Source organism: Synchiropus splendidus, chromosome 19 (genome assembly GCF_027744825.2).
Source record: "Synchiropus splendidus isolate RoL2022-P1 chromosome 19, RoL_Sspl_1.0, whole genome shotgun sequence".
Lineage (NCBI taxonomy): Eukaryota > Metazoa > Chordata > Actinopteri > Syngnathiformes > Callionymidae > Synchiropus > Synchiropus splendidus.
This window is the reverse complement of record NC_071352.1, coordinates 10,923,174-10,948,008: the sequence shown is the minus strand read 5'-3', so window position 1 is coordinate 10,948,008 and position 24,835 is coordinate 10,923,174. Positions and strand designations below refer to the sequence as shown.

Sequence of the window (24,835 nt, the reverse complement as noted above, 5' to 3'; positions counted from 1 at the left end):
GTGGCAGGGAAGAGGTGACTCTCACGAAGCACAAAAAGACATTTTTCACGCACGGCTTTGTGCAATAGAGGCAGATATGAAGCGTTTTGTGGAAATGATTGGCAGGTTTGCATTGTTGAAATTGAATATTAGAGGGTTGTGTTGTGGAATAAAAGCATGGTAACTGGAACTTCAAAAAAAAAAAAAAAAAAAAAAAAAAAAAGAAAGAATTGAAATGCAATTTGTTTCTACTGTAAACTTTTAAAAAAGTACGTCATTAAAGTATAATTACACTTTTTAAAACTATAATGTTCAATGGAAGACGTCAATAACCCATTCTTAAATATTCTACTTTTCAATAGGATTTTTTTTTAGCCCCATTGCATGGAGAAAAGATACATGTGACCTCGTGCCTTGTTTCCATGGACACATTATCACAGACGCTCCCTGTTTGCCTCCTACTGCTTCGGTGTCTGCTGGAGAACAAGTCAATTTATTATAAGATATGAGAAATGTTTCATTATCATCGCCATCGGATTCTAAATTTCGTTCAGTCTTGAATGGATATTTATTTTCCAATTGAGCTGAATTATCTCCTGACACCTCATTGCTATTTTGCTATCCGTTTTATTATTCTTTATTGGTCAGGTTAAGAAATAAAATCGCTTTAAAATGTATGCAGAGCCATCTAGCAGTGGAAGGAGAGAATGCACTTGTTTTGTGATCACGTACTCCCCGGAACAAAACAAAAACGTACCAGTATGAAATCACATCACATCACATCATGATCAAAACAAACATAAAACAAAAAACAAAAAAACACTTCCTTCACTTTTATGCCACAACAAACCTTCAGCTTCATAACTGCACACTCAATTCTTGATTTAATGTGCTTTAATTTTTTTAAAGCTTTTTTTTTCAAGGTTGACATAAGTTATAATGTAATAACAAAATAATTTGTATTTTAGTCGTGTATGTGTACCATCCATTCTTACATCACCAATGACTGCTCTTAGATAGATTATATAAATACTGAAGATCTAATCAAATCTATACATTATTACATTAGATACTTTATTGTCACAATTATAATATATTTAAAAGACGGTTGAGAGTAAAGATATGCACAATAATTAATAAACTGCATGCATGAAATATCCACATTAATTTCACTCCAGAACCTAATCTCAATATATTGTCCAGTTAAATTATGTTATAATTCCAAGTCACCTATTATGGTGTCAGATAAATTGCTAACAAAACCAGTGTTGAGGGGACAACTGTTTTGGAGGCGAATCCCAGACCAGTAACAGGAGCTTGACATTCCCATTCAGAACCCTGTAGTGCGATACTTTTTCTAGCCAGTGGGTGTCACTGCTGTCTCTAGTGCTGTTATCATTTGCTGCCAACACGATCAAGAGGAAGAAGAAGTAGACTGCTAAATGTGATATCTTAGCCTCGACGTGCCTCTTATAATGACAAAAAAATATACAATTGACTGAATTGCGTTGGTGCTCGCTACTTTAAATACGACACATCCAAAGTCATGGCATGCCTCATACGTCTGCTGGGGTTGGACATTGCGACAGAACCGGACCGGGACCGTTTTTGTGGTTGTTGTTATTGTAGCTAGCGCTAGCAGCAGCTAAAGCAGCCGATGTTGATTCATCGCTGCGGGACAGCAAAGAAAAGGTAACCAACTATTGAGCAAGTTGCTAACATGAACTACTACGTGCATTTGGTGAGGTCCTCATTGTGTTTTACGTTTTCACAGCAGACGGCGACCGACATGTTGACGTTTGTCGATGAGTGAATAGTACCGTCAGTGCCGTGTTTGCCCTTCGGTGAACGCCGCTCGAGTGAAGATGTAATTACTAGTTGAGGCTGCCGCACCTATGGTGGAGCACAACAAGGCACCGATCGTTATGGACTTGACGTCTGTCTGAGTTTGGGACAGGGGGGAACCATGTCGTGCAAAGCCGCAACCAAGGACAAAAAATCCAGCTTCAGCAAGAAGCTGTTTCGTCGAGGCTCGGTTCGATCTGTGGGCAGCTTTATGGGTAAAATCCTGCGGACTTTGACAGCTCTGTCACATTTCGGATCAGAGGTTCAAGTTGAAGACGATAAAGACGATGGAGGCTTCTCAACGTATAAGTCTGGAAAGGACCTGGCTATGGACGATGGGGACCTTGGGGGTTTCCTATGCGGGGACAGAGTGCCTGGAGTGTCGGGGCTCAAAAACCATGGGAACACCTGCTTTATGAATGCGATCCTTCAGTGCCTCAGCAACACTGAACTTTTCGCAGAGTATTTGGTTTTGGAGCATTATAAAGATGAAGAACAGAATGGGGAAAAGCCAAAGACCAATGGAGTTCATCTGCAGAGGAAAGGTCCCATGGCCAAAGGGGAAGTCACAGAACAACTTTCAGGGCTTGTGAGGGCCCTGTGGACGTTTGAATATACCCCCCAACACAGCAGGGACTTCAAGGTAGGCTTGTTCATCATGTATCTGCTGTGTGATTCACTTTTAATTATTGTTTGGTTTGGTTGCATTTATTGTGATATAAACATTGCAGAATCATTGTTCTTTTTAACTACATATGTCAAACGAAAACAAATCAAGTGTTAAACTCAAGTCCCACCAAAAACCCAGTCTGCCAAGTCATTGAACTTGCCACACTTAAGTAGATCTCAGCATTAAATTCAATATTAATTGAAGTTCTCTGAACACGAGATCACACAATGCTGTCACCATTTTTTTTCTATTATAAAGGTCATCAGTTAATCTGGAAAATGCAGATAGCAGATCATTTGTTTGAACCAGTTGAATGTTTGTATTTTACGACAAAGTAAAAGAGTACAATTTTTGTACTTTGTACTTTGTACTTGTTAACTTTTAAGATGGAAACTGACCTCACATTCTGATTAATCACCGATCCCCTTGATAAATATACATAGCGAGCTCTTCTACTGAAAGAGTGGACTCAAACAAAATATAAAATACATTTTGTTTGGGATTGTAGCATGCTTCTATGGCAGAATGTTGTTTGCTACAGTTCTCTTTGCCAAAGTACATGGACAAATATCAATCAACTCTGTATCTATTTTATTTTTCCTATTTTCGTCAACACCAAAAACAAACAAAAACACTTTGCTTATTTGATTTGCTTGATTTTACTTTGGGCTATGTGAGTTCTTTTGGAATTTTATGAATTTACTCATCGGAATTAATTTGTTTCCTTGAAAGAATGCGGTGTCCAAGAGCGCGACTCAATTTAAAGGAAACGCTCAACACGATGCTCAAGAGTTTCTGCTCTGGCTGTTGGACCGTGTGCATGAGGACCTAAACACTGTCAACCCCACCAGCAGGCCTGCTATAAAGGTGGGTTTTAAGGATTTCTTGTGTGTGCGTTTAGTATTGTTACTGAATACAGCTGCCTGATGGTCATTCGAAGCTGATGAAGCTGCACAAAACGTGACTAGCACAAAGTGTCCTTGAACAAGATACTTAACCTCTGTGGATGGATTCAACCCATTGCTGTCATTGTCTTGAGTGATTGTGTGTGAATGGCCGAATGGGGTCATACGGTGACTTGAGGTGGGAGAACCATTCCGAGTTATGAATTCTATACATCAGTTAGGATGGGGTTATGTGTGGAAGTTATATTATTCATCTGTTTTTAGCCACCCATTGAAGAGGAGGATCAAAGTGTGGAAGGACCGTCTCCTCTCTCTGCTGGTTCCTTTGTGCAAGAATTGTTTCAAGCTCAGTACAGGTAGGCTTGTTTGAACTATAAGGTGTTATAATTCTGATTTGCTCAAATATGTTTGTCTTAACCAACAGGTCTTCTCTCACCTGCCCTCATTGCCAAAAACAGAGCAATACGTTTGACCCTTTCCTCTGCATTTCCTTACCCATCCCTTTGCCACACACACGGTGGGTATTTCTCTGACTAAGTTTAACTCTTCTTCTTGTGGATAAACAACAAAGCAGACTGCAGTTGATGTTTATAGTCATTAAGAAATGCGTTTGTTTTGTCAGGCCTCTTTATGTTACGGTAGTCTACCAAGGGAAGTACTCGCACTGTATGAGGATCGGCGTTGCTGTGCCTCTCAACAGCACTGTGTACCGGCTCCGAGATGCTGTGTCACGTGAGACCAAGATACCAATGGACCAGGTGCTATTCTTGTCTCATACTGCTCTGGGTCATGTCATACACAATGGGACGTTTGCTGTTCCGCAAAACGTCATTTGTTACATAAGGATCACATATTAGTATTACTGCTGCCATGTTGTGTTTATGCTTAAAATGGGCAGAATATAAAAGACAAGTCCATCTTGTTTTGACTGTTTTGTCCACACTGCAGGATGTCCCATCCTTTCAGCAGCATGAATGGCTGTGATCGCACAATGACAAACAATTGAAAGGGCACAGCCCTGCTGTTTGAACTGAAACCTGGAGTGTCATCAATAAAAATAGGAGTTATTTGTTCTGTGTGCAGAAATTGTTTCTGCTTCAGTGCGAAGCGTTTTCTCAATTAAAAGCACCCCGATGTTTCACTGAAACATTCGGCTTGCTGCATGAAATGAATAGAAAGAACTTAATTGTGAATGTTTTATGCTAAAATAATGATCATAATTGACACATTTCTGCATTGATAATGCAGTTTGTTGGGGAGGGTGTTGGTAATAACAACATATCACTCTGCTTCGATTGCTTAACATTTCATCATGCAGAGGAAGAGTGTTTGCATAATTCCCCACGGTGTCTCAACCTTTACTTTGGAATGGAAAATATAAAAAACACTTTCAGTGGAGAGATTATTCAAATTTAACCAGAACTTAAACAGAATATTTGAATTTAATAGTGGCTTTGTTGGGTCTGTAATTAATAATGCCTGTCTGTCTGTTTCAGTTCGTCTTGACCGAGATGTACTATGATGGTTTTCATCGATCCTTTTGCGACGATGACGATGATCTTGACATCATCCAGGAGAGCGATTCCATATTTGCCTTTGAGACGCCAGAGACCTTTAAACTAGAGAACATACGCACAAAGAGAGGTGACTCATACTTCATTCATTCGATTTAAGATCCACAGCAGGTAAAAATACTCGTCTTTGTACCTTTCACAGGAAGTCTGCTGGCAAACCTGAATCACAACAACTTCAAATATTCAACGGAAATCAACAGGACGCCATCTTTCATGCAGGGTGCCATGACACCTGTCACGGGTTCCCCTAATAAAAACCAAGGACCAGAGAAAATGATTCTCCTGATTTGTAACAGAGCCTGTACGGGACATCAAGGAAAGAGGTGCTGCAGAGTAGTTTAATGATCATCAAATATAATTATTGCTGTACAAAATGAAACCCTAATGTTGGTATTTCAGGTTCGGCCTGCCTTTTGTGCTGTACATGGATCGCATTGTGACCTGGGATGCCCTACAGAAAGAGATTCTGGAGAAGATGCGACACCTTTTGAGACCCGGTGTTTACATTCAGGTAAGAGAAAAACATGTTGAAAATGTGAGGTGAATTTCATTTAAATAAAATATTTTTGGGAACAAATTGCTTTAAAAACTTTATTATTGTATTATAGGGAAACATATTTATATATTAAATATGCAGTAGTTTTCCAAAAATATAGGACCTGTGGAGGACTAGGAGTAGGGTTATGAAAAGAAAAAAATCAGAATACATGATTTAAAAAAAAATCTATATATATAAAAAGAAAACGTAGAAGTTTATCAAAATGTATTGACATGAACGGCCCGAAAAGTTTTTCGAGCTACTGTATCTGTGACTGTGTTATTCATAGGTGGGACCATTCAGTCTCCGCGTGGTCGGCGTTGTCGGTATCACCTACCTCCTCCCTCAAGATGAACGACCTCTGTGTCACCCGACTGTGGAAAGGTCAGTCCACATTTAAGGAAGTCTATACTACTACTACAAGAAAGTGACACATTGTTCATGCATGAATAAGCAATATGTAATTTCCTGTAGTATTAGTCATTGTTTAAGGCTGATGGTGTTACCTCGATCTCACCGGTTGTTGTTTCTGTCCAACCCCCTGCAGTTTTCCTCTCCCTGATTTATTTATTTTTTTTGACGTGTTTCAACACGATGGGACTGTTAGCATGCCAGTTCAGCATGTTTGACTTCTTACCTACATGACCTCATCTCTTAAACTAGTCAAACAAGTAACATCTGTGTTGCAACTGTGAAGTCAATTTAGTTTTTGTCAGTCGGGCAATTTGTCATTGAGCCGTGGGTTTGCTTTTATCTGACTTCATACTCCTACAAAGGCATCACACGAGAATATGGTGAAGCGCTTAATCTGTCTTTGAGTCCTCGCTGGTGCGTCAATCATCACGTGATGTATTTTATTGTCAACAGTTTTTCTCTAAGCACCTACTTGAGATTCCTGCTCTGAAATTATTTTGGGTGTTAACAGGCATGAAGATGAAACCGCATATCTGCATGAGTTAAGTGAAGCATCCTAAATTCTCCTGCCTCATGTTGTCGTTCATTACAGAGCATACAAGTCTTGTGGACAGGGAGGACCCCCACATGTGAAGATTGTTGTGGAGTGGGACAAGGAGACCAAGGACTAGTGAGTCTCATTCTTATTTTCTGTTTATGGTTTTGCAGTTTTTCGATTTAAATTCTCCTATGCAAACAAAAAATGCCGTTAGATTGTATAAAGGGTATGACAAGTTGAGACAACATTACAAAATGGAAATTAGTCTCGTAACGCCCTTGCCTTGGCACCCGCTGCCAGATATTTGTTTAAGTGTTATGCCTTCTGTGCGGCAATCCTTTAACATTATTCCTGAGGTATTTACTTTGACAATGTTGATGAGAGACACGTGAATGGTTGGTTCCATGAATCTGTGTTTCTTCGACATTTCTAGGGCGTGCAAAGGTTCCAAGAATTGTTTTCAATCCAGCTTTGAAGAAATACTCATGTTTGTGTTAAGTGAATCAGAGGGACAGGATGACGTTCATGACTCCAAACTTGCCACTTAATTTTACTGTGTAGAGCTGAAGAAACCTCAGAAGTGGCTTAAGTTTATTCTATTATTATATTTATTCATACTATTATTACATTTATTCATAAGGAGACAGCATAACAAATGAAAAAAACATTTGGAATGTTGGGCTTTGAAAATAGACATTTTCATTTAGTTTTGAAGGTGATTTAAAACTGATAAGTGTAACTCTTAACTTGTGCATTCTTTAGTCTGTTTGGACACACTGAGGAGGAATACATTCCTGATGCGGAAAGCGTCTATCTTCACCGAGAACAACATCACCACCCACAAGCCTGCACACTCGCTCAGTGCTTTCAGCTGTACACCAAGGAGGAGCAGGTAACTAGTGAAGACACTTTTGCTGTGACTGCCTGGTCCTTGACATAAAAAAAACCAAATAAAAAATCTGGTATTTGCTTTGGCGTATGTTGGCTTTTAAGTGCAGCCTCACATCAGTCTCCTCCCTGAAGATTTATTATCGTTCTTCTTGAGTTCCAAGCCTTCTGCTGCTTGTGGTTTTTACGTATGCTAATGCTAAGTTTGGAGTGCGCAGCCTGGACTAAGATACTCATTGTGGTCAGAGTAACTCGCCGCTACTGTGGAGAAGAACAGCAGCAAGGAGAGAGAGAGAGAGTGTGTGAAGAATGTTTTCTCAGGATTGTGGTAGCCCCGTGTCCTTCATCTCCAATGCCTGGTCTTTGTGCCGTTCAGCTCGCTCCTGATGACGCTTGGCGCTGTCCTCACTGCAAGCAGCTGCAACAAGGCCGCATTAAGCTCAGCCTCTGGACTCTGCCTGATGTTCTCATTCTGCACCTGAAGAGGTTCAGACAGGTGTGTAAATGTTCCAACAAGCTCTTCCATTATAAATAGCAATACACTAATAATAAGTTATTTTTTCATATATCTCCTAATATATATTTGTTAAATAAATATTTGTGTACGATTATTCAATATGTGCACCGTTTTGACACTAGAATATTTATTTATTCAGGAAGGAGACCGGCGGGTGAAAATGCAGAACATGGTGCGGTTCCCTCTGATGGGCATGGATATGGCGCCTCATGTGGTCAAGAGAAGCCAGAGCAGCTGGAGTTTGCCTTCCCATTGGTCACCGTGGCGGCGACCCTATGGCTTAGGAAGGAACCCCGATGATTACCTGTACGACCTGTACGCTGTGTGCAACCACCATGGCAACATGCACGGAGGCCACTACACTGGTAAGTACGCCAGCGAGTTAGTGAGTGCATTTGTGTTTTTATTTATTGTCTACTTTTATCTGTGTTTGCAGCGTACTGCAAGAACTCCGTTGATGGTCAGTGGTACTGCTTCGACGACAGCGAGGTTACGGCCGTAGCCGACGATGATGTGTGTCAGCAAACAGCCTATATTCTCTTCTACCAGCGAAGGACGGCAATTCCCTCCTGGTCAGCTAACAGCTCCGTTGCAGGTTTGTCTTGTTTGCTCTATCAGATGGTATTTTTTCTGACTTCAGCTTAGGACCTTCTCAAAATTGTAAATACAGTTTGTACCCATCTCTTGTACTGTTCAATCTCAGATTAGTTGTGTGTATTTATTTTTATTTTACTGCAAATTAGGATTAAGATTTTCTTTTTTTGATGTATTCAATGGACTTGGAATTCATTCGGTCAGGGTCCAAGTGAGGACAGTACTTGAATACTAGTGGTTGGCTGACAAGGTTTCATGAAACTGTACAGATTTTCAGAGGCCACTAGGTGACATTGTCCATTGTTTTCTGGATCATCTTTGACTTTAAACAACAACCTCACCAAAATATGCATTGAATTTGACAGTTTTGCCATGTTTATGAAGAGACAAGCTTTCTAGTTTTGTTCTAACTATTGGCTTGTCCGCATTAAAGGATCGACAAGTTCCTCCTTATGTGACCACTGGATCAATCGGCTGCCAGGGAGTCGGCCTGCCAGCCTCGCCTCCGGGGCCTCGTCCAGGCGAACCTCATTGGCTTCACTGGCTGAGTCTGTGGAGTTTTCTGCAGAGAGGAATGAAGACGATGGTGAGTTTCTTTGTTTGCTGTTTCTAGATCTAAATTCTAACTTAGTTTAGAATTTTAACTTAGTAACTCCTACGGAGTTTAGCATGAATGCTTGAGATCTCATATGTGGTGGTGTGTTCCTCCGTACATGCACAAACCTGCATTTCACAGCAACCTTTTATACCATATTACAATCTGTCCTTTTTTGGTTCCAATTATATCAGGAGTTTTATGTATGGATTTAAGTTTAAACCTTTCTGTCACTTGACGTGAGATAGTGAGTCACTGTGTCTCCCCTGCAGCATTTGGAGACAGGAAAGAAATGTGGCCTGGGCTGGTGTTTGTGGTCAGTACTTGTGCCAGCGCTAAAGCTGTTCTTGCTTACTGCTGCATCAGCAACATTCCAGAGAATGAAGCCACATAAATATAGTTATTTAGTGAGTATATGTTATTTCCTATTAAATGAGTGCAGCTTTTTTCCCTCTTTTTATTTGTGGTTGATTTTTAAGGGTACAGCGTGAGAGTAAAATGGCTTCAAATATTGCTCTGATACTACGAAACTTTATTTGGTGGAGAAACAATGAAACATAGAGGGGGCATTGAGGCAGTAGACCTCTGTGAGGCGTAGGCCATCCTGGTATCAAGCACCTGAAATTAGGCCAGGATTGAGGTGACACCCTTGGAAAAATATCCTTTTTTTAAGCATGATCCGAACTGAACTTTGAAAATATTTTTGTGTGTTTATGTGTTTATTTTTTTAACACATTTTATTTTTGGAGTCGGATGAAAAACATTTCCCTCCACATTCAGGTAGATTTATACGTTTTCATTTAATTACAATAATTCTTAAAAGTTTTATTTATTTATTCATTTTAATTATTATTCAAAAAACATTTTCATTTTCTCCATTTTTCTCTATCACGTTAACCAGCTTCTTATTAAGACCTTTTTCCGGCAATGTTTTATTAAATATTTTGCATTTTTCATCCAATTTGTTTCGTTTTCCAAGGTGGATTTTCTGTACGTCCTTTCGTGAGAAGCATCCAGCGCCAGAGTTTATCCTCCAGGTCTTCCATTGCCAGCCCTCTAGCCTTGAGCGACAGCGGGGTCAAACCGTCTTGGTCTCTTTCGGCGAAACTTCAGATGCGATCGAACTCGCCGTCTCGATTCTCCCTGGACTCGCGGTGTTCCCCTCCTCTGGAGCGGATCGGCGAGGCCTGCGACGACAAAGTCTCCACCTCCTGCTTTGGCAGCTACAGTCGCCATGAGCGCTACTTTGGCAGCAGAACCCCTGTGTCCATGTTGGACAGCAACTATAATGAAATGGATAACAATAAACGCTTTGTGGATATGACGTACTGCAGAGCCCCCACTCCTGTGGACAAGAAGAACCCCAAGAGTGAGCCGACCGAAAACAACAACCAGATATCAGCTGTGGACCAAAACAGTCTTCCAACACAAGTCACTCCTTCCAAAGAGCAGAAACGGAAAAGCAGCATCGGAGGATTCGGATCGAAAGCGGAAAACACAAACTCACCGAAGCCATTGAAAGCTGAACCCGAGAAAACATCCAAGAAACGTTTGTGTGCGACCCACAAGCCCCCTGAGCCCAGCACTCCAGTGAAAGGCAAAAAGGTGAGCAACACTAAAGAGAAGAGTGTCAGTGCTAAAAAGAGCTCTTCAACTCCCTGCGGGACGCCTTCCAAGACAAAAGAGAAAGCTTCCGAGGGAACCCCACAACGCAAGCCGAGTGTCCGTACGACACCTCAGTCCACGGCGTCGCCATGCGCAACTCCGAACAAGACTTCGAACGTTGCAGAGAAAAACCTGAACAGTCGGAAGCGTCTTGTAGAAAGGAGCTGCAGCAGAGATTCTATGCACACTAGCCCTCTGGTCAACAATCTCAGAGCAAATTCCATATCCCGCTCTTCCATTCCCAAGCTGGGAGAAACCAACCGGCTGGAGAGGAAGTCGATCAGAAGTTCAAGCAGCAGCTCTTCCGTCACAAGCCTGCGGTCGCCCAGCGTCTCCACCAGAGACTTGCAGCGCTGCAGCAAGTCAGAGGAGAAAGGCCTGTCCTTCTTCAAAAGCGCACTGCGGCAGAGAGAGAGCCGCCGGTCGGCTGATTTAGGCAAGAGCACTTTGCTTTTCAAAAAAGCTTCCGAGAGGACATGCAAACAAAACGGACAAGCCAAAGACTTGAGCGGGGATAACGCAGACGATACAGCGTCACCACACGTCACCGCTGAGACTCATGGGGGGGACACCAAGCCTGTGGGAAAGGAGTCTTCCAAAGCATCCATCTCGCTCAGTCGCTCTCTGTTACATGTCGGCAAGTCCAAGTCTTCCACTTCCGAAGTGAGTCTCAAGTCTCCCCCAAATGGGATGAAGCCTCTCGAGAGGATGTCGTCCTCCCGGAAACTGTCTTCGAGCATGCAATCTCCTGCACGTACAACACACAGGCCTCAGTGAGCGTTTCTGGGGTCTGGAAAATGCAGCTATTTTCTTTGTGCCTAATTTTTGGTGAGCAACGTCTTTATTTGTGCTGGTTGGGGGGCTGATGCTGCGCTGGAAATGAACTGCCAGTGCTATCCCTGAATGACCTCCAGGGGTCAGTAAAAGACGAAAGTTACCGGATACAACAGCATAAATCACAGGGTGTCTGTTATATTGTTATGATTTTGTATTTTTTAAAACTCATGTTTACTTTAATGCAATACGTTGCAAAAGGCATTTTTGCTTTAGATAATAATATCTGACTGTTGGTTGAGGGAGGAGGATTTTTGAGGTCAATACTTAAAATGTAAATGCAAACACTCATTACATATCTTCAGAGTAATGTTTCTCAGTTATCAGATTCTACTCGTACCTGTTACAGCCTTTTGCCATCTCTTCTACATGTGCAATCTGACCCAGAATAAGTGGGGTGCTTGTCTAAGGCTACCATCAACACGACTTTCATACAAAAAGAAGCACAGTTTGTTCAGATGACTTTGAATACGCAACCTCACACGTTTATTTAGACGGGGGATAAGGCATCTGGAGGATTTAACTACTGCATCAACACGTCCTCATAAATCTGAGGACACAAAACTGCCTGGATTTCTAACCTCGTATTCAACTGAGTAAATAATTGGTGCAAAGTCTATGAGAGGAAAAGTAGCCATCTGTTGTGTAGTTTCAGAAAATGAATTTGAAAAATACATATCCTACTGTTGGTGGCTCAGCTTCATATTTTTCAAGTTTCAATTCCTCCCAGTAGAGTCATGAATTCATTCCTTGCTAAGAATTGTGCTTCACGCTTTCATATCAAGTCTCTTAAAATTCATGTAAACAGTGTTTTTAACTGAATACAAAAAGTAATTTAAACCCCCATGTAATAAGTCATCCTTTGAAGATGTGTGAGGCACTTTCTAACATTCATTTGCTGATTTTTTTAATTACTTTGTAATGAACAATAGAGAGATGCTTTGAGATTCATTGCATGTCAGCAGAGATTCCTGATCTTTATTTTATACTGCAGATTTATCAGAGTATTTTCTTCCCTTCATATTGAAAACCTTTATTAATCAAATATAAATGTATGATGAGTCTTTTCAGAAAGTTTATTGAACGATCATGTGAGGAGAAAATGATCTTAAAAGCGCCTTTCAATCAAACAAATAATGGCCTTTGGCAACATGGTAGTCGACTACTGTAGCATCGCTGAGTAGGAATGTTGTTGTTCGCACTTTGTACAGTTTAGATAAAATAGCTGGCTCCCCTTAGGACAAAGAAATATACATATATAAATATATACACACACACACACCACATAGTAGCATCTTGGATGAATAGATATATAGCTGTTTCTGAAAAGACCTTGTGATCCGAACATGGTGCTGTTTTTTGATCTCACTTTACGGCACAAACTGGTACCTCATTTCGAGTTTTTAAATCTTCTTTTAAGTCAGTTATGAGCCATCACCTTCCAGTCAAACTACATTACTACATATATATATATATATATATATATATATATATATATATACTGTAAACACACACCGAATATTGTTGCTAAATGCTGCAATCGAAGGACTGTGAGGTTAATACATAAAAGACAAATGTTATTTACAGAAAATACATGGCATTTTTGATTCATATTTTCTCCTAAAACATTAGTGGTTCTGTCGCTGGTCTCATTCGCAGGAAAAATACACTGGTTTTGAATTCTTGTGACTTAAGTTCCACACATAAAGCGACACATGACGATGCATTCCTTCCAGCTCACACAAATGGAACACATTTACCAAACAATTGCATGTTATTAAGTCTGTATTGTATAGTTTCTCATTATTTTGTTTGATATATATAAACATTGCGACGACCTGGACAGATCTTAGGGACGGTTTTCTCATGAATGAATTAAAAAAAAATAAATGCAAACACACCTGAGTGTCATGACACTGTCTCCCAAACCTGTAAACTGTGTCATCCCACCAAACTCAGGGATCTCATTCAGCACTACTGCTCTCAACGTTGCAATGAAGCTCCTTCTTATTGGCGATTTGAAAGTTCTGGTGTGTATTTTTCCTGCTTATGTAGATCAGCAAATGTTAAGTCAATGACTGTGTAGCAATGAAAGGTCCAAGTTCATGTACTAAACAGAAGCACGATGTCATAATAAATGTAAAGTATGAGAAAACTCTTTTTTTTTTTTTTTTTTCCCCCCCTGCAAATGTACAGGTTTAAAAAAAAAAAAAAATGTTACAGGAATGCAGTATTGCATGAAACCGCTTAGGCATGTGTTTTTTCTCATCTATGCAAGAGTCTGCTGCTGTATAGTTTCTGATGCAGAGCATGTTCCGGAATATTCCACAGCCTATATATTGGAGCGATGCTGAGATATATATATATATATATATATATATATATATATATATATATATATATATATATATATATATATATATATATATATATATATATATATATATATATATATATAATGTTTAGAAACTCACAGATCTAACGCCAGTATTGTTACTTTTGAAACTGTCTTCATTTCCACTGATGTTTTCTGGTGCTTCTACCATGTGGGTAGACTGGGTCTTAATTTACACGTTTACTGTACACCAGCTGTGACGTCATGTATGTGAAATGTTCTCAAGGCAACTCGCGTGCAGCCTTGGCCAAAGGGGAAGAATTCCCCCTTGGAATTCACGAGCCAACCGTTGGCTTTGAATCCTTTCCACTGGGCCAAGGCTGTCGACATCTGCAACAGAATGCAATAAACTTAAATGATGCATTTCGTTTTATATCTCGGTAAAGATTGTAAACTGCTCGGTTAACTGGTTTTGTAGTCGCTTTGCTTAAATGTTGTTCATCAGCGACAGATTTTTTTTTTTCCAAGACTGGATCAGATCTCTGGAGCTGAAAAACGTAAAAAGTTTTTAGGTCATAAGAGAGTGTGGAGTTGTGACATGACTGTTAAGCCAAGTCACTGAACGTTTGCCGTGTTTGGTTCAAACAACATGCTGAATTTGACCGCGAACAAAACACCACTCTCTGAACTTTTATTTATTGTTATTATTTTTATATAAGTATTTACACTACACGCAAAGTTTGGTTCTTTTCTTTTCAGTTTGATTCAAAACGAATGTTGTTTTGAAATGAAATTCAAGTGATCTTCCGGAACACTACAGCGCATATATGTGTAGCATGTCGTCGTCGGTTATAGCTTTTTTGTAATATATTTCTGTTTTTTTTTTAAATGTATATTGACAACTTTCATCACTTTCGTCTTCCTCAGATCCATTTTCTATTTTTATTGTCTGACATCCTCCTTTTCCAAGTGAGTACATTCACCTGTTTCAGTCTTAAATGTTAATTTATTTCTCCTTTTTTTTAAGCCATGTATGCACTTTTTTTTTTAAATCTCCATGACAAATGTGTATATACTGTGTTGGCTCATCCAAGCAAAATGTCATTAAACATTTTGAAATACTCGAAAAGCTGTTCGCAGTTCTACTCTCCTCCACTTGAGGGAGCTTTACTCTAACAAATATGAAGACACTGACGCACTTCGAATTTTATTTGGACGAAGTGAATTCCATGTTCATTTTATTTTAAGAAATTAAGACATTTTTAGTTTAGGGATTACACATGTTTTTTCTCAAAATGTGAATTTTATTTGATTGAAGTGTCAGTGATGATGCTCTGCCTTGCGTCTGCTTAGTAAAATTGTTCATGGACCTATTAAGAAATCATTAAGCAAAAAAAAAATATTAATATGCTTTATTTTTTTAAATTAAATAAATTTTTTTTTAGATCAGTTTAGAAATAAACTATAACAAAAGAGAAACTACCTTAAACTGCAATGACAGACTTGTTAGATAAAGAAATACATAAACAAAACAACAGTCAGTATTTTAAAAAAGTATCTCTGGCTGCCTTTGAAACAGTTGTCGTCCGACCGTAAGTAAAAAACTACCAGAGACATAAAAGAAATGAAGTGGGAAGAGGTGGTTGCAGTAGCTCTCATCATATTGCAGCACATTGCAAAAAAAAAAGCAGCAACACACTTTACACATTAAATATTGAAGGCTTTCTGTGGATGCTGTTTTTTTCTTTGTATTGTGGATGTAGTGCGGAAGAGTTGTTGCCATTAGCAGTAACTATGCGTTTCCTTTAGCTTTCCCAACTTGTCTGGTGAAGCCCCAGAGCTCCAACTGGGAATCAAACCGCTCACACACAAAGACACTCGTCCGCCACGGCGCAGTGGAGTTACTTTTGCAATTCACTAGTGGCTTTATCTCCTTTGTCCCCCTCTTTTGACTCCACCCCTGAGAGCGCAGGAAAATCGATGAGCATCGATTTTTCCGAGGCAGGAAAAGGAGGTTGGGATTCAGGATGAGCTCCGGGGGAAGACAGAGACGGAGCGCAGCGAGCGGTGTGGTGAGACCCTCAGAATAATATGCAAGTGGCAGCCCAGCTAAAGGTCACTAACATGAACCTGCCTGTAAGTAAAAACAGATAATAGGATGGTTAGCACTCAAATAAATTGCTTATCACATGGGTAAACAAGGTGACGGAATGAGTCGATCGTGGATGACGGGATGTTTTTTTTTTATTATCTGTCCCTTTGTTCTCAAAAATGAAAAGAAAAACAATTCTCCAGATTGTTTCCTATTTCTCAAAGTTAAAATGAAAATGATTCATGAAGCGTCATGAATGTGTCGCTTGAATAGTAAAATGTGCTGATGAGGTTTCATGAAACAGGTGAATGAAACTAGGTCAATGATACCACTCATTTTTACACCAAGAGCGCCACCTACTGAGCTCTGAAAAGTAGGACACTGTCATGAAACATCCTTATTCTATCACACCAAAACTCATGGTGATGGCGCCATCTCTTGTCCCTGAAAATCCCGATACATGTCTATTAGTGGTGGGTGGGTGCTTTGAAAATATTTTGGCATTTAATTGTTTTAATTTGATTTAATTTAACTTAACAGTTTGCTCTCCTGACAACGCAGAACCTTTGTGAGTGCTCAGGTTCCTGGTCCACTGATCACAGTGAGACATGTCACAGCTAGGATGATAACAACAACAACAAACATGGAGGAATCGCTGAACAAAAGCAAACTAAAGCGTCTGTTTGCTTTGGTTCGGGGAGGTTTTTCACTACACAATGTTCCAGGGTTTCTACTACTCTGAATGGACTTGAAATTCTTATAAAATAGAAATTCTTATACAAATATTTTCAAGACATTAAAAGAGCTTTAGTTTAAATAAGGTGATATAAAAACTTGAATAGAGCCACCATCGTGATTTATTGTGCTATTGTCAAACTGATGCAAAATAAACAATATTTTGTTGTTTAAATGTATGAATGGATCCATCATTTGATTCAGATATATACCAAATTCATTCAAATTGAAAAATGTGGCTTCTTGTGGCAAATATTCGTATACCATTAAACTGCGATGAATTGAGATTTATTCATCACAAATTCTTTTAAAATTATTTTTTTAATCGAATCCCACCCTTAATTTCTATCTGAAGTAGCTGTGATGGACCTGCAACCTTCTTAGGGAGCCCCGCCTCCTCGCACCCCAAATCAGTTCTCAAGACTCTTCAGCGATGTGTTGAAGAAGCTTCATAAGAAAGTGTTCTCTGTACCATAAAGTCTGGCTTTGAGGAACTATTTTAAGTTTTTTAAATGTTTCGTTTTCAATGTCGGAACCTTTCTAGACTGAAAGCGCCCTGTGCTGACCTTGAAGCTTTGTGAATGTAGGTATTTATTTTAATACTATATGATCATCATTATTATTATTATGTAATATACGATATTGTATAGGTTATATACAGTAATTATTATCATCACTGGATTTTTTTTTCTTTTTCATTTTAATCTGATGCCTATTTCTGATTTTTTATTTCACCCTCAGGGTACAAAAACTCACTTTTTTTAAGTGACTCACCTCAAGCTTTTACGCAGTACCCCGATATTTCATTTTATCTCCTTGAAAGTCCTGCTTCTTTGCACCACTCCTCAAGACCACTCAATCAAAGCTCACGGGCTAATGTTTCAAACAGGACAAGACAGCAGCAGATTTTCTCCACGGAGAGGAGGCAGTGTTTGATTTCTGTCGGGGGTCCGGTGGGTCGCTGTGTCTGACAGCTCGGAGATTGATACTGGAGATCTTTTCCCAGTGATCCAAGGCACCAATAGAGCGAGGAGAAGGTGGTGTGTCGGGCGGTGCGGCGTGTGTATGTGTGGTCCTCCTGGCTGCAGTCCCTCTTTCATCCCAGCGTTTGTGCCTTGCACTTCGAACTACTGGCGCCATCGGCTCCAGTTAAGGCTGAGGGACAAACCAGAACCGTTTTCTGGTTTGTCCTTATTGAATTCTTATTGTTCGCTGCTGTCATTTCCTCCCTCTATCTTTATCTGCTGCTTTCAGACAAAGCAAATACGCCCAGATTGGAAGAATCCTGGCTCTTCCTGATCTTGATCAGAGCCAACCAAACGTTGAGTTGATTTTAATATAGATGTGCACACAGAGGCGGCACCGCTATGATGCTGAACACACTCGCTATGTAAATGATCCAAGTTTACGTTGAGATGTATAGATTTTTCTTGGTGACTGAAGTAACGCAGAAGCAGGGCCAGCCCTCCCTAAAAGCTACCTAAGCAGCTCCCGATCAAATCTTAGTGACGGAAGTTGAATAAAAGGTGAGCAACTTTGCAAGACGGTCCTTGGTACGAATCCAGCTTGAGGAAAGTCGAGTAAAATAGCAAGGCTCTCCTTGAATAGTTCTTCTTCTGCGACTTGTTACAGTACTCTCCCATCGAATGGCAAACCTATTTTACACAAAGTCAAAGTACTGTAGAGGTGCGATTATATGCAACAAATTGTTGCAACAAGATATGGGGGTGGGGTTGCTACATATTCGGGCCGACACGATCGCAACTTTGGTATGTTTCAAGAGATTTTCAGACATTGATCTCTGACCAGGATTTGCGATATATATATAAGCTAGCGGCTTAAATGAGAGTTGCCACCGCTTCAGACAAAAAATTCTCTTTTTAAAGATGGAATTTCACGTGACCGAACATATTTAAATGAAGTGGAAAGATCGAAACAAACAGATAACACATTTACTTCAGAGAAAAATCCAGAAAGAAACATCATAGTGACTGAAGTCCGCTGCTCGTGGAACCAAAGTTGCGGCCGGACATGTGAAAGTATGAAGAGATGTGAGCACAGCTGCTTCTTGACAGGCTATGTTCCCTTCCATTCCGTTGCATTTTTTTAGTGGGGTCTTCGCCACAGTTTCAATAAGAAGAAACCCTGCTAAAGTAGATACATCGGATCTCTGGAAACAAATCGCTGTAACCAGTCAGAGCCCAGATTTTTCTTATCATCAATGCTGAGGGAGAGACGTCTCTGAAGGATCCGATGGACCCAGAGACGCCAGTGTGCAACTATATTTGCGCTTATAATATGCCTCCACTATAGTTAAAAATCGACAATTTTGTACAGCCAAAACATGAAACTGAATTGAATTGAGAAATCTAGTGGAATATTTGATAACAAGTTCAGGTTTGATAAAAAACAATGGTCAAACAAGCAAAGAAAGTCAGCTGTCGCAGGCGACGCAAGACTGTCTTTACGTTTTTTCACATCGTTCAAAACTTCACTCGACTCTCTGGGTTTTATTATTGTGTGCAGAAGGAAAAAGGATCCATAGTCTCATGAATCCTCTTCATCACTCTACATGCTTTCATGAGCGAGGCTTATAATATCAAACCAGATGCCCCAATAAGCTGTCCCGGCATTATTTATTTAAGGGGGAATTTTCTTGCGCTGCACTTACACGTCCCCGGGCTTCGGGGAACGCTCCAATGCTTCTCTCAGAATTTTTTTTTTTTTTTTTTTATTAACTGTCAAATGTGGAAACGCTATACTTAATCATGCGCTTTTATTTCTGCTTCCTCTTGATGGAGATGACATTGTGAGAGGGATGTGATAGTGATTTACACTGAGATGAATATCAGCGCTAATGTATCTATTATGATTTGGAAGGCTCATGTGAAAAACATGAACAGATGAGAACAAAGGAGGTAAAGTATGTTTTTGAAAACTACTTGGTGTCTGCATCTACTTGAGAGTTCAAGGTGGAGAAGTACTATATGAGAATAAACCATATGGTTTAACTGTGGTGCACTAATTATGAATAAATTAAATCTATAAAATCATTTTCTGTGGTCAGTAGGTGGCAGTCTCGGGTGAAAATTATGTGAGGTGAAAGGCAAGGATTTTAGAGCCAGTGGGATCTGAAAATGAGAACAGCGCTTCATGAGGCTTCATCACGACTAGCAAGTAAGCTTTTTGAGGCTTCATGAAACTACGTTTAGAGTCCAGTTGGTGGCACTGTTGGTGTAAAAATGGCTGTGTTGTGTTCGAGACGTGGAGCGTGACCCAAGTGCAGTAACGGAAGAGTCACAGGAGGAAGATAGTCGGTCGAATACAATAATTTAATTCCAATAATACAAACGTACAACCAAAGGCGTCGCCAAACCAGGAGAAATAAACAAAACGTCACCGAACCAGGATGAGTCCGCAAAGGAATAAAGTCCAACAAAAGACGTCACTGAACCGGGAGAACGAATGCAAGCAGAGTCTGTACATAGAGGAAACAAACACAATGAATAGTAAAACACTAACTTACTACAAGTAACATTTGACTTACGACCTGACCTCCACCTGTACTCACGACCACGGCCAGCAGATGCTTATATATATTTTTTTTATTCAATGTCTGGCACCGCAGCACATAGCTGCTCAACAATGCGTACGACGGTTACGGCAGCACAGTATCCCAGCATCTCACTCTCACACAGCCATCTACCACTATAGTAGTACCTATAACCCTCGCGTCAGCTATTTTGAATGGCATTCCACTTATGTCCAGGTCAGTCAGAACCGATCCCGGTCGTAAGTCGGATGTTACTTGTATAGTGGCCGTCAAAAAGAACGCACGAGCAAGAAAAAAACAACAACAAAGAGAAACCTGGAAGCAACATGGACATCGTCAAAAGGCATAGTCAAGAGGCAAAATACAAAACTCAGAGCACCAGGGTTTTAGAAAGATAAGTCAACGAACGTATAAATGGACGTCGGAACGAGAGCAAGCGAGGAGAGCCAATTTACCAGGGATACAAATGGAGTCGATATGGGACACGTTGCTGGAGTCCAGGTGTTTTTAAGCTCTTGACGCTGACAAGATCGCTAACTCCAGCCATGTGCCATTAACCAGGAAGAAGGGAAACACAAAACAGAAGTTACAGAGACCAAAATAAAAGCAAACCATGACAGGTTGTTCAAAGCCAAAGATTATTCAGCAGACAGTTCCCTCTTGTGGCCTTTAAAAACTAGGACACTGTTTCATGAAACCTTAACCAATCACAACGCCTACACAGACAGACATCCCGTGTACAGCAGTGTGTCCTCAGAGGAGGACGAGCGCATTGGTCCACTGTTACATAACCATCTCTGGTGGATCTTGGTTGCATCACGGTGGACAAAAACAGAAGCGAACTGCCTCCCTTGTTCTTCAACGTCCTTGTGTGTGTTGTCAGGAGTCTTCAGCACATCCTTGAAAACCTAATGAGAACAACACAATCCCATTACACTGAGGCACAAATTTAGATTTCAGCCGCCAAGTCAAGTCGGCCAGTCACCTAATGGCCTGGTGTCACGTTCATGACAAGTTAAGAGAGAGAAAAAAAAGGGTCCTCTCAGCTGTGCTAGTTAACAGCGAGAAGAGATCCTTTCACACTCCCTGGACTCAGTTTCACCGATGAGAATAACAATGAACCCAGAAGAATGAATTATATATCTGCTCTATTCTCAGGAATTATAGGAAGGATCTAGTACACAAGATATTCTGGTGAGAATTTCAGGCAATGTCCTGTTAAATATGCTTCGATCCACAGGCATTTTTCTCCATGGTTGTGATACATATCTTCAATAAACCTGCGCATATGTCACCTCATTGTCCATTCTTAGATCATTCCTGATCCTCATCCCAGAAAGTTTGCTCTGGAAATCGATGACATAATGGACATAACAGAACCTTTTATAATTCTGGATCAAACATCCACATGACTTCAATCGAAATTCAGGCTCATGGAGCACAACACCAAGCCAAAAAAAATCCTGGTTTTATTTAGTGGTCTTCTGTCAGGGAAGCAGTTGCGCCACTGCGCTATGACCCTAAGTAGTGGAACGTTTTGGTGAAGCTTCATGAAGCAGTGTCCTTACATTCATAGTCAAGTATGACTAGAAGATCCTACTCATGGGTTTCCCTACTTTTATTTGTACAGTTGCTGATCCTCATCCCAGAAATGTTCTCTCTGAAAATCATAAACATCACGAGACAATTCAAGATTTTGGGGCGCTGCCGAATCGCAACGGAAACCCCCACTAGATGGCACTCTCTGCCGCGTAATCTTTGGCTTTGTACAACCATTTCAGTGAAACCTTGCACCAATTTGAAACCAAGAGCGCCACCTACCGGGCTCACCATTAACACATCACTCGCACATCTACATCTGAAGTTCGGCCTCTCACGCCACATGAACGCTTGAGACATGAAAAGGCATTCCAGACTGTTCCTCCTAAGGGCATGATTTCCCTTGAACACTGAGGTTAGTAACACACTGTTCTTTCGGTGAAGAAAGAGGTGACCAATCTGGAATGACCTCACTCTTTTCTGATCTCATCTCCATGAGCTCAACGAGGACAAGACCATGTGGAGGAAGTGATGGACAACACTGCTCCTCTGACAACTCTCTAACATTGTGGAGCTTAGTGTATTAGCTCACTGAAACATCTATATAAACACGACGGCTTGTTTGCTTAACAGCAGAGTGACATTTTATAGACATTTTTTTCAGATATTTATGACATTTTACAGATATATCGTATCATCTGGCTATATCATTAGGTTATCAACTGGTGGGAAAGGCGGTGTCTTTCAACAGGATATTGTTGGGTACCTGACGTCGCAAACAGAACAGCTGTTAACAAAATCACACTGTATATGATTGAGTCACATTTGACGGTTTGCTGGACGCCAGAATGAATGTACAGTATGTTTTATTGGTCTTGGAAAGCAAAGAAATGCTGCAGTTACTGGCATTTATTTCTGCTTGAACCTAAACAGAGGGTAGTAAAAAGTGAAAAAGGCTCTCACTCCCATCCTAAATTACTATTATTTTTCGGATTTTTGCCACACATTTGATAATATTTTATTGATAAATATAATATATTGGATGTGGTGAAGGAGGACATGAGGTTTGTAGGTTTGAGGGAAGAGGAAGCAGAGGACAGGGTGAGATGGAGGAGGCCAAGAAGAAGTAGAAGGAGAAGAAGGAGGAGGAGGAGAAGAAGAAGGTGGAGAAGGAGAAGAAGAAGATGTTGAGGTTGGAACTGCCAGGCAGAAGGTGGAGAGGAAGGCCAAAGAGGAGATTGATGGAGGTGGTGAAGGAGGACATGAGGTTTGTAGGTTTGAGAGAAGAGGAAGCAGAGGACAGGGTGAGATGGAGGAGGATGATCCGCTGTGGCCAAGAAGAAGGAGGAGGAGAAGAAGGAGAAGAAGAAAGAGGAGGAGGAGGAGAAGGAGAAGGAGAAGGAGGAGGAGGAGGAGAAGGAGAAGGAGAAGGAGGAGGAGGAGGAGAAGGGGGAGGAGGATGAGAAGGAGGAGGAGGAGGAGAAGAAGAAGGAGGAGGAGGAGACGATGAAGGAGGAGGAGAAGAAGAAGATGTTGAGGTTGGAACTGCCAGGCAGAAGGTGGAGAGGAAGGCCAAAGAGGAGATTGATGGAGGTGGTGAAGGAGGACATGAGGTTTGTAGGTTTGAGAGAAGAGGAAGCAGAAGACAGGGAGAGATGGAGGAACATGATCTGCTGTGGCCACCCCTGAAGGGGGACGCCCAAAGAAAAAGAAGAAGATTTTATCAATATATTTTGTATTTCAAATACCTATAACTATAATGACAGCTGGACAGAAGATGGCAGTAGAGGGGGCGCTGCTTCTACAACACACGGAGACACAAAGAAGAGGTAGCAAAGCCCATTCTAATAAATGAAAAAAATCTTCAAAAGTAGTGTGGAATGGTGACAGAACAGAATATTGACACCAGAGCCACTTTTTCCATCTACAAAGAGACGAATTCAAGAACTTTTTAAATCCCAAGTGAGGGAATTTAGCAGTTTATCCTCTCATTTACAATGTAGCTGGCCGACGTACGGGAACTTCTGAAATTGTTTTCAAGTTTAAGTAAGTAATAATTGTCGACAGTTATCTTTGAAAGGAGAGAAGCTCTGCAACACCTCCATTAATTCATGTTTTTCGGCACCTGACTCCTCATATTATTCGGCCGGTGGAGCAGCAGCACATGCAAACCTCGTTCATTGCTGTGCTGGGGGACACTCTGGAAAGGACGTCAGTCACTTAAGACAAAAACGCGTTGGTGCGCCTACTCTCAAAAATTCATTTGTAGTCACCGATGCAGGGACAGTGGGGCCTTGCTCAGATGGTACAACACAAACAGATTTGATAGTGTAGTAATGGTTTGTGTAAAGGAACAGCGATAAATTCAAACCAAAAATAGACTTTTGTACGCAACGCAGAGGCAATTTACGGCGATTTAATGTGTCTGGAATCTCGCATTCTCCTCAGGCACCTCTTTAATTTTCATAGAGGATCCAGTGACAGTAATGAATCACAGTTAGGAACATACTGCTGTGTAAGCTTGCAGTTTATTAAACAGTCAGCAGCTCATTGCTTTTGATCCTCCAGAAAGTCTGTAAAAGATTACAGTCGCCCTCCTTCATTCTTCAGCAACAGATCTCTTTCTTCCATTTCTGGTCTTTGGACATCATCTTTTTTTTTGTATTTTGGGAGAAACTGGAGGGAAAAAAAGGAAAAACATGAAGCTGCAGAGATACTCCAGGCATATGAATGCGATGACCTCACGTTGTCCCGGAGCGTGGAGAGATTCTGTGGCTGAAGGCGAGAATTTAATCATGGTGTGCTTTTGTCTCGGGTCTAGCCTGACATTCGGGTGAAGGACGAGGCTGGTTTGAAGAGCCTTATCTGGTCTTAGACAGAAGCAGAATGCTTTCATTTTTCCTCCCCTGGATCATTTACTGTCAGGTGATTGATACTCATATCTGGTAATTTCACCAACTTTCAACAGTGTCATTCAGGGATGACCTCGGGAAAACGTTGAGATTTATGACGGCGGCTTGTGGTG

The 24,835-nt window shown here is 40.7% G+C and overlaps 1 protein-coding gene across 1 annotated transcript; it reads left to right on the top strand.

The window, feature by feature from the left end:
* The first annotated feature begins 1,394 nt into the window (after positions 1–1,394).
* On the top strand, positions 1,395–13,907 carry usp31 (ubiquitin specific peptidase 31). Its single transcript, XM_053852417.1, has 17 exons — positions 1,395–1,671; positions 1,754–2,467; positions 3,227–3,361; positions 3,664–3,755; positions 3,824–3,916; positions 4,022–4,157; positions 4,896–5,043; positions 5,116–5,296; positions 5,373–5,484; positions 5,801–5,895; positions 6,518–6,595; positions 7,226–7,355; positions 7,728–7,847; positions 8,008–8,233; positions 8,305–8,463; positions 8,896–9,048; positions 10,037–13,907. The coding sequence occupies exons 2-17, from the start codon at positions 1,946–1,948 to the stop codon at positions 11,497–11,499; spliced, it is 3,843 nt and encodes a 1,280-aa protein (XP_053708392.1). The 5' UTR covers positions 1,395–1,671; positions 1,754–1,945; the 3' UTR covers positions 11,500–13,907.
* Positions 13,908–24,835: the final 10,928 nt, after the last annotated feature.

Coding starts and splice junctions, on each gene's coding strand:
- usp31 (XM_053852417.1), top strand. CDS start 1,946: ATGTCGTGCAAAGCCGCAACCAAGGACAAAAAATCCAGCTTCAGCAAG. Junction 3,917..4,021: donor ATCCCTTTGCCACACACACG/GTGGGTATTTCT, acceptor TTGTTTTGTCAG/GCCTCTTTATGTTACGGTAG. Junction 9,049..10,036: donor AGAGAGGAATGAAGACGATG/GTGAGTTTCTTT, acceptor TCGTTTTCCAAG/GTGGATTTTCTGTACGTCCT.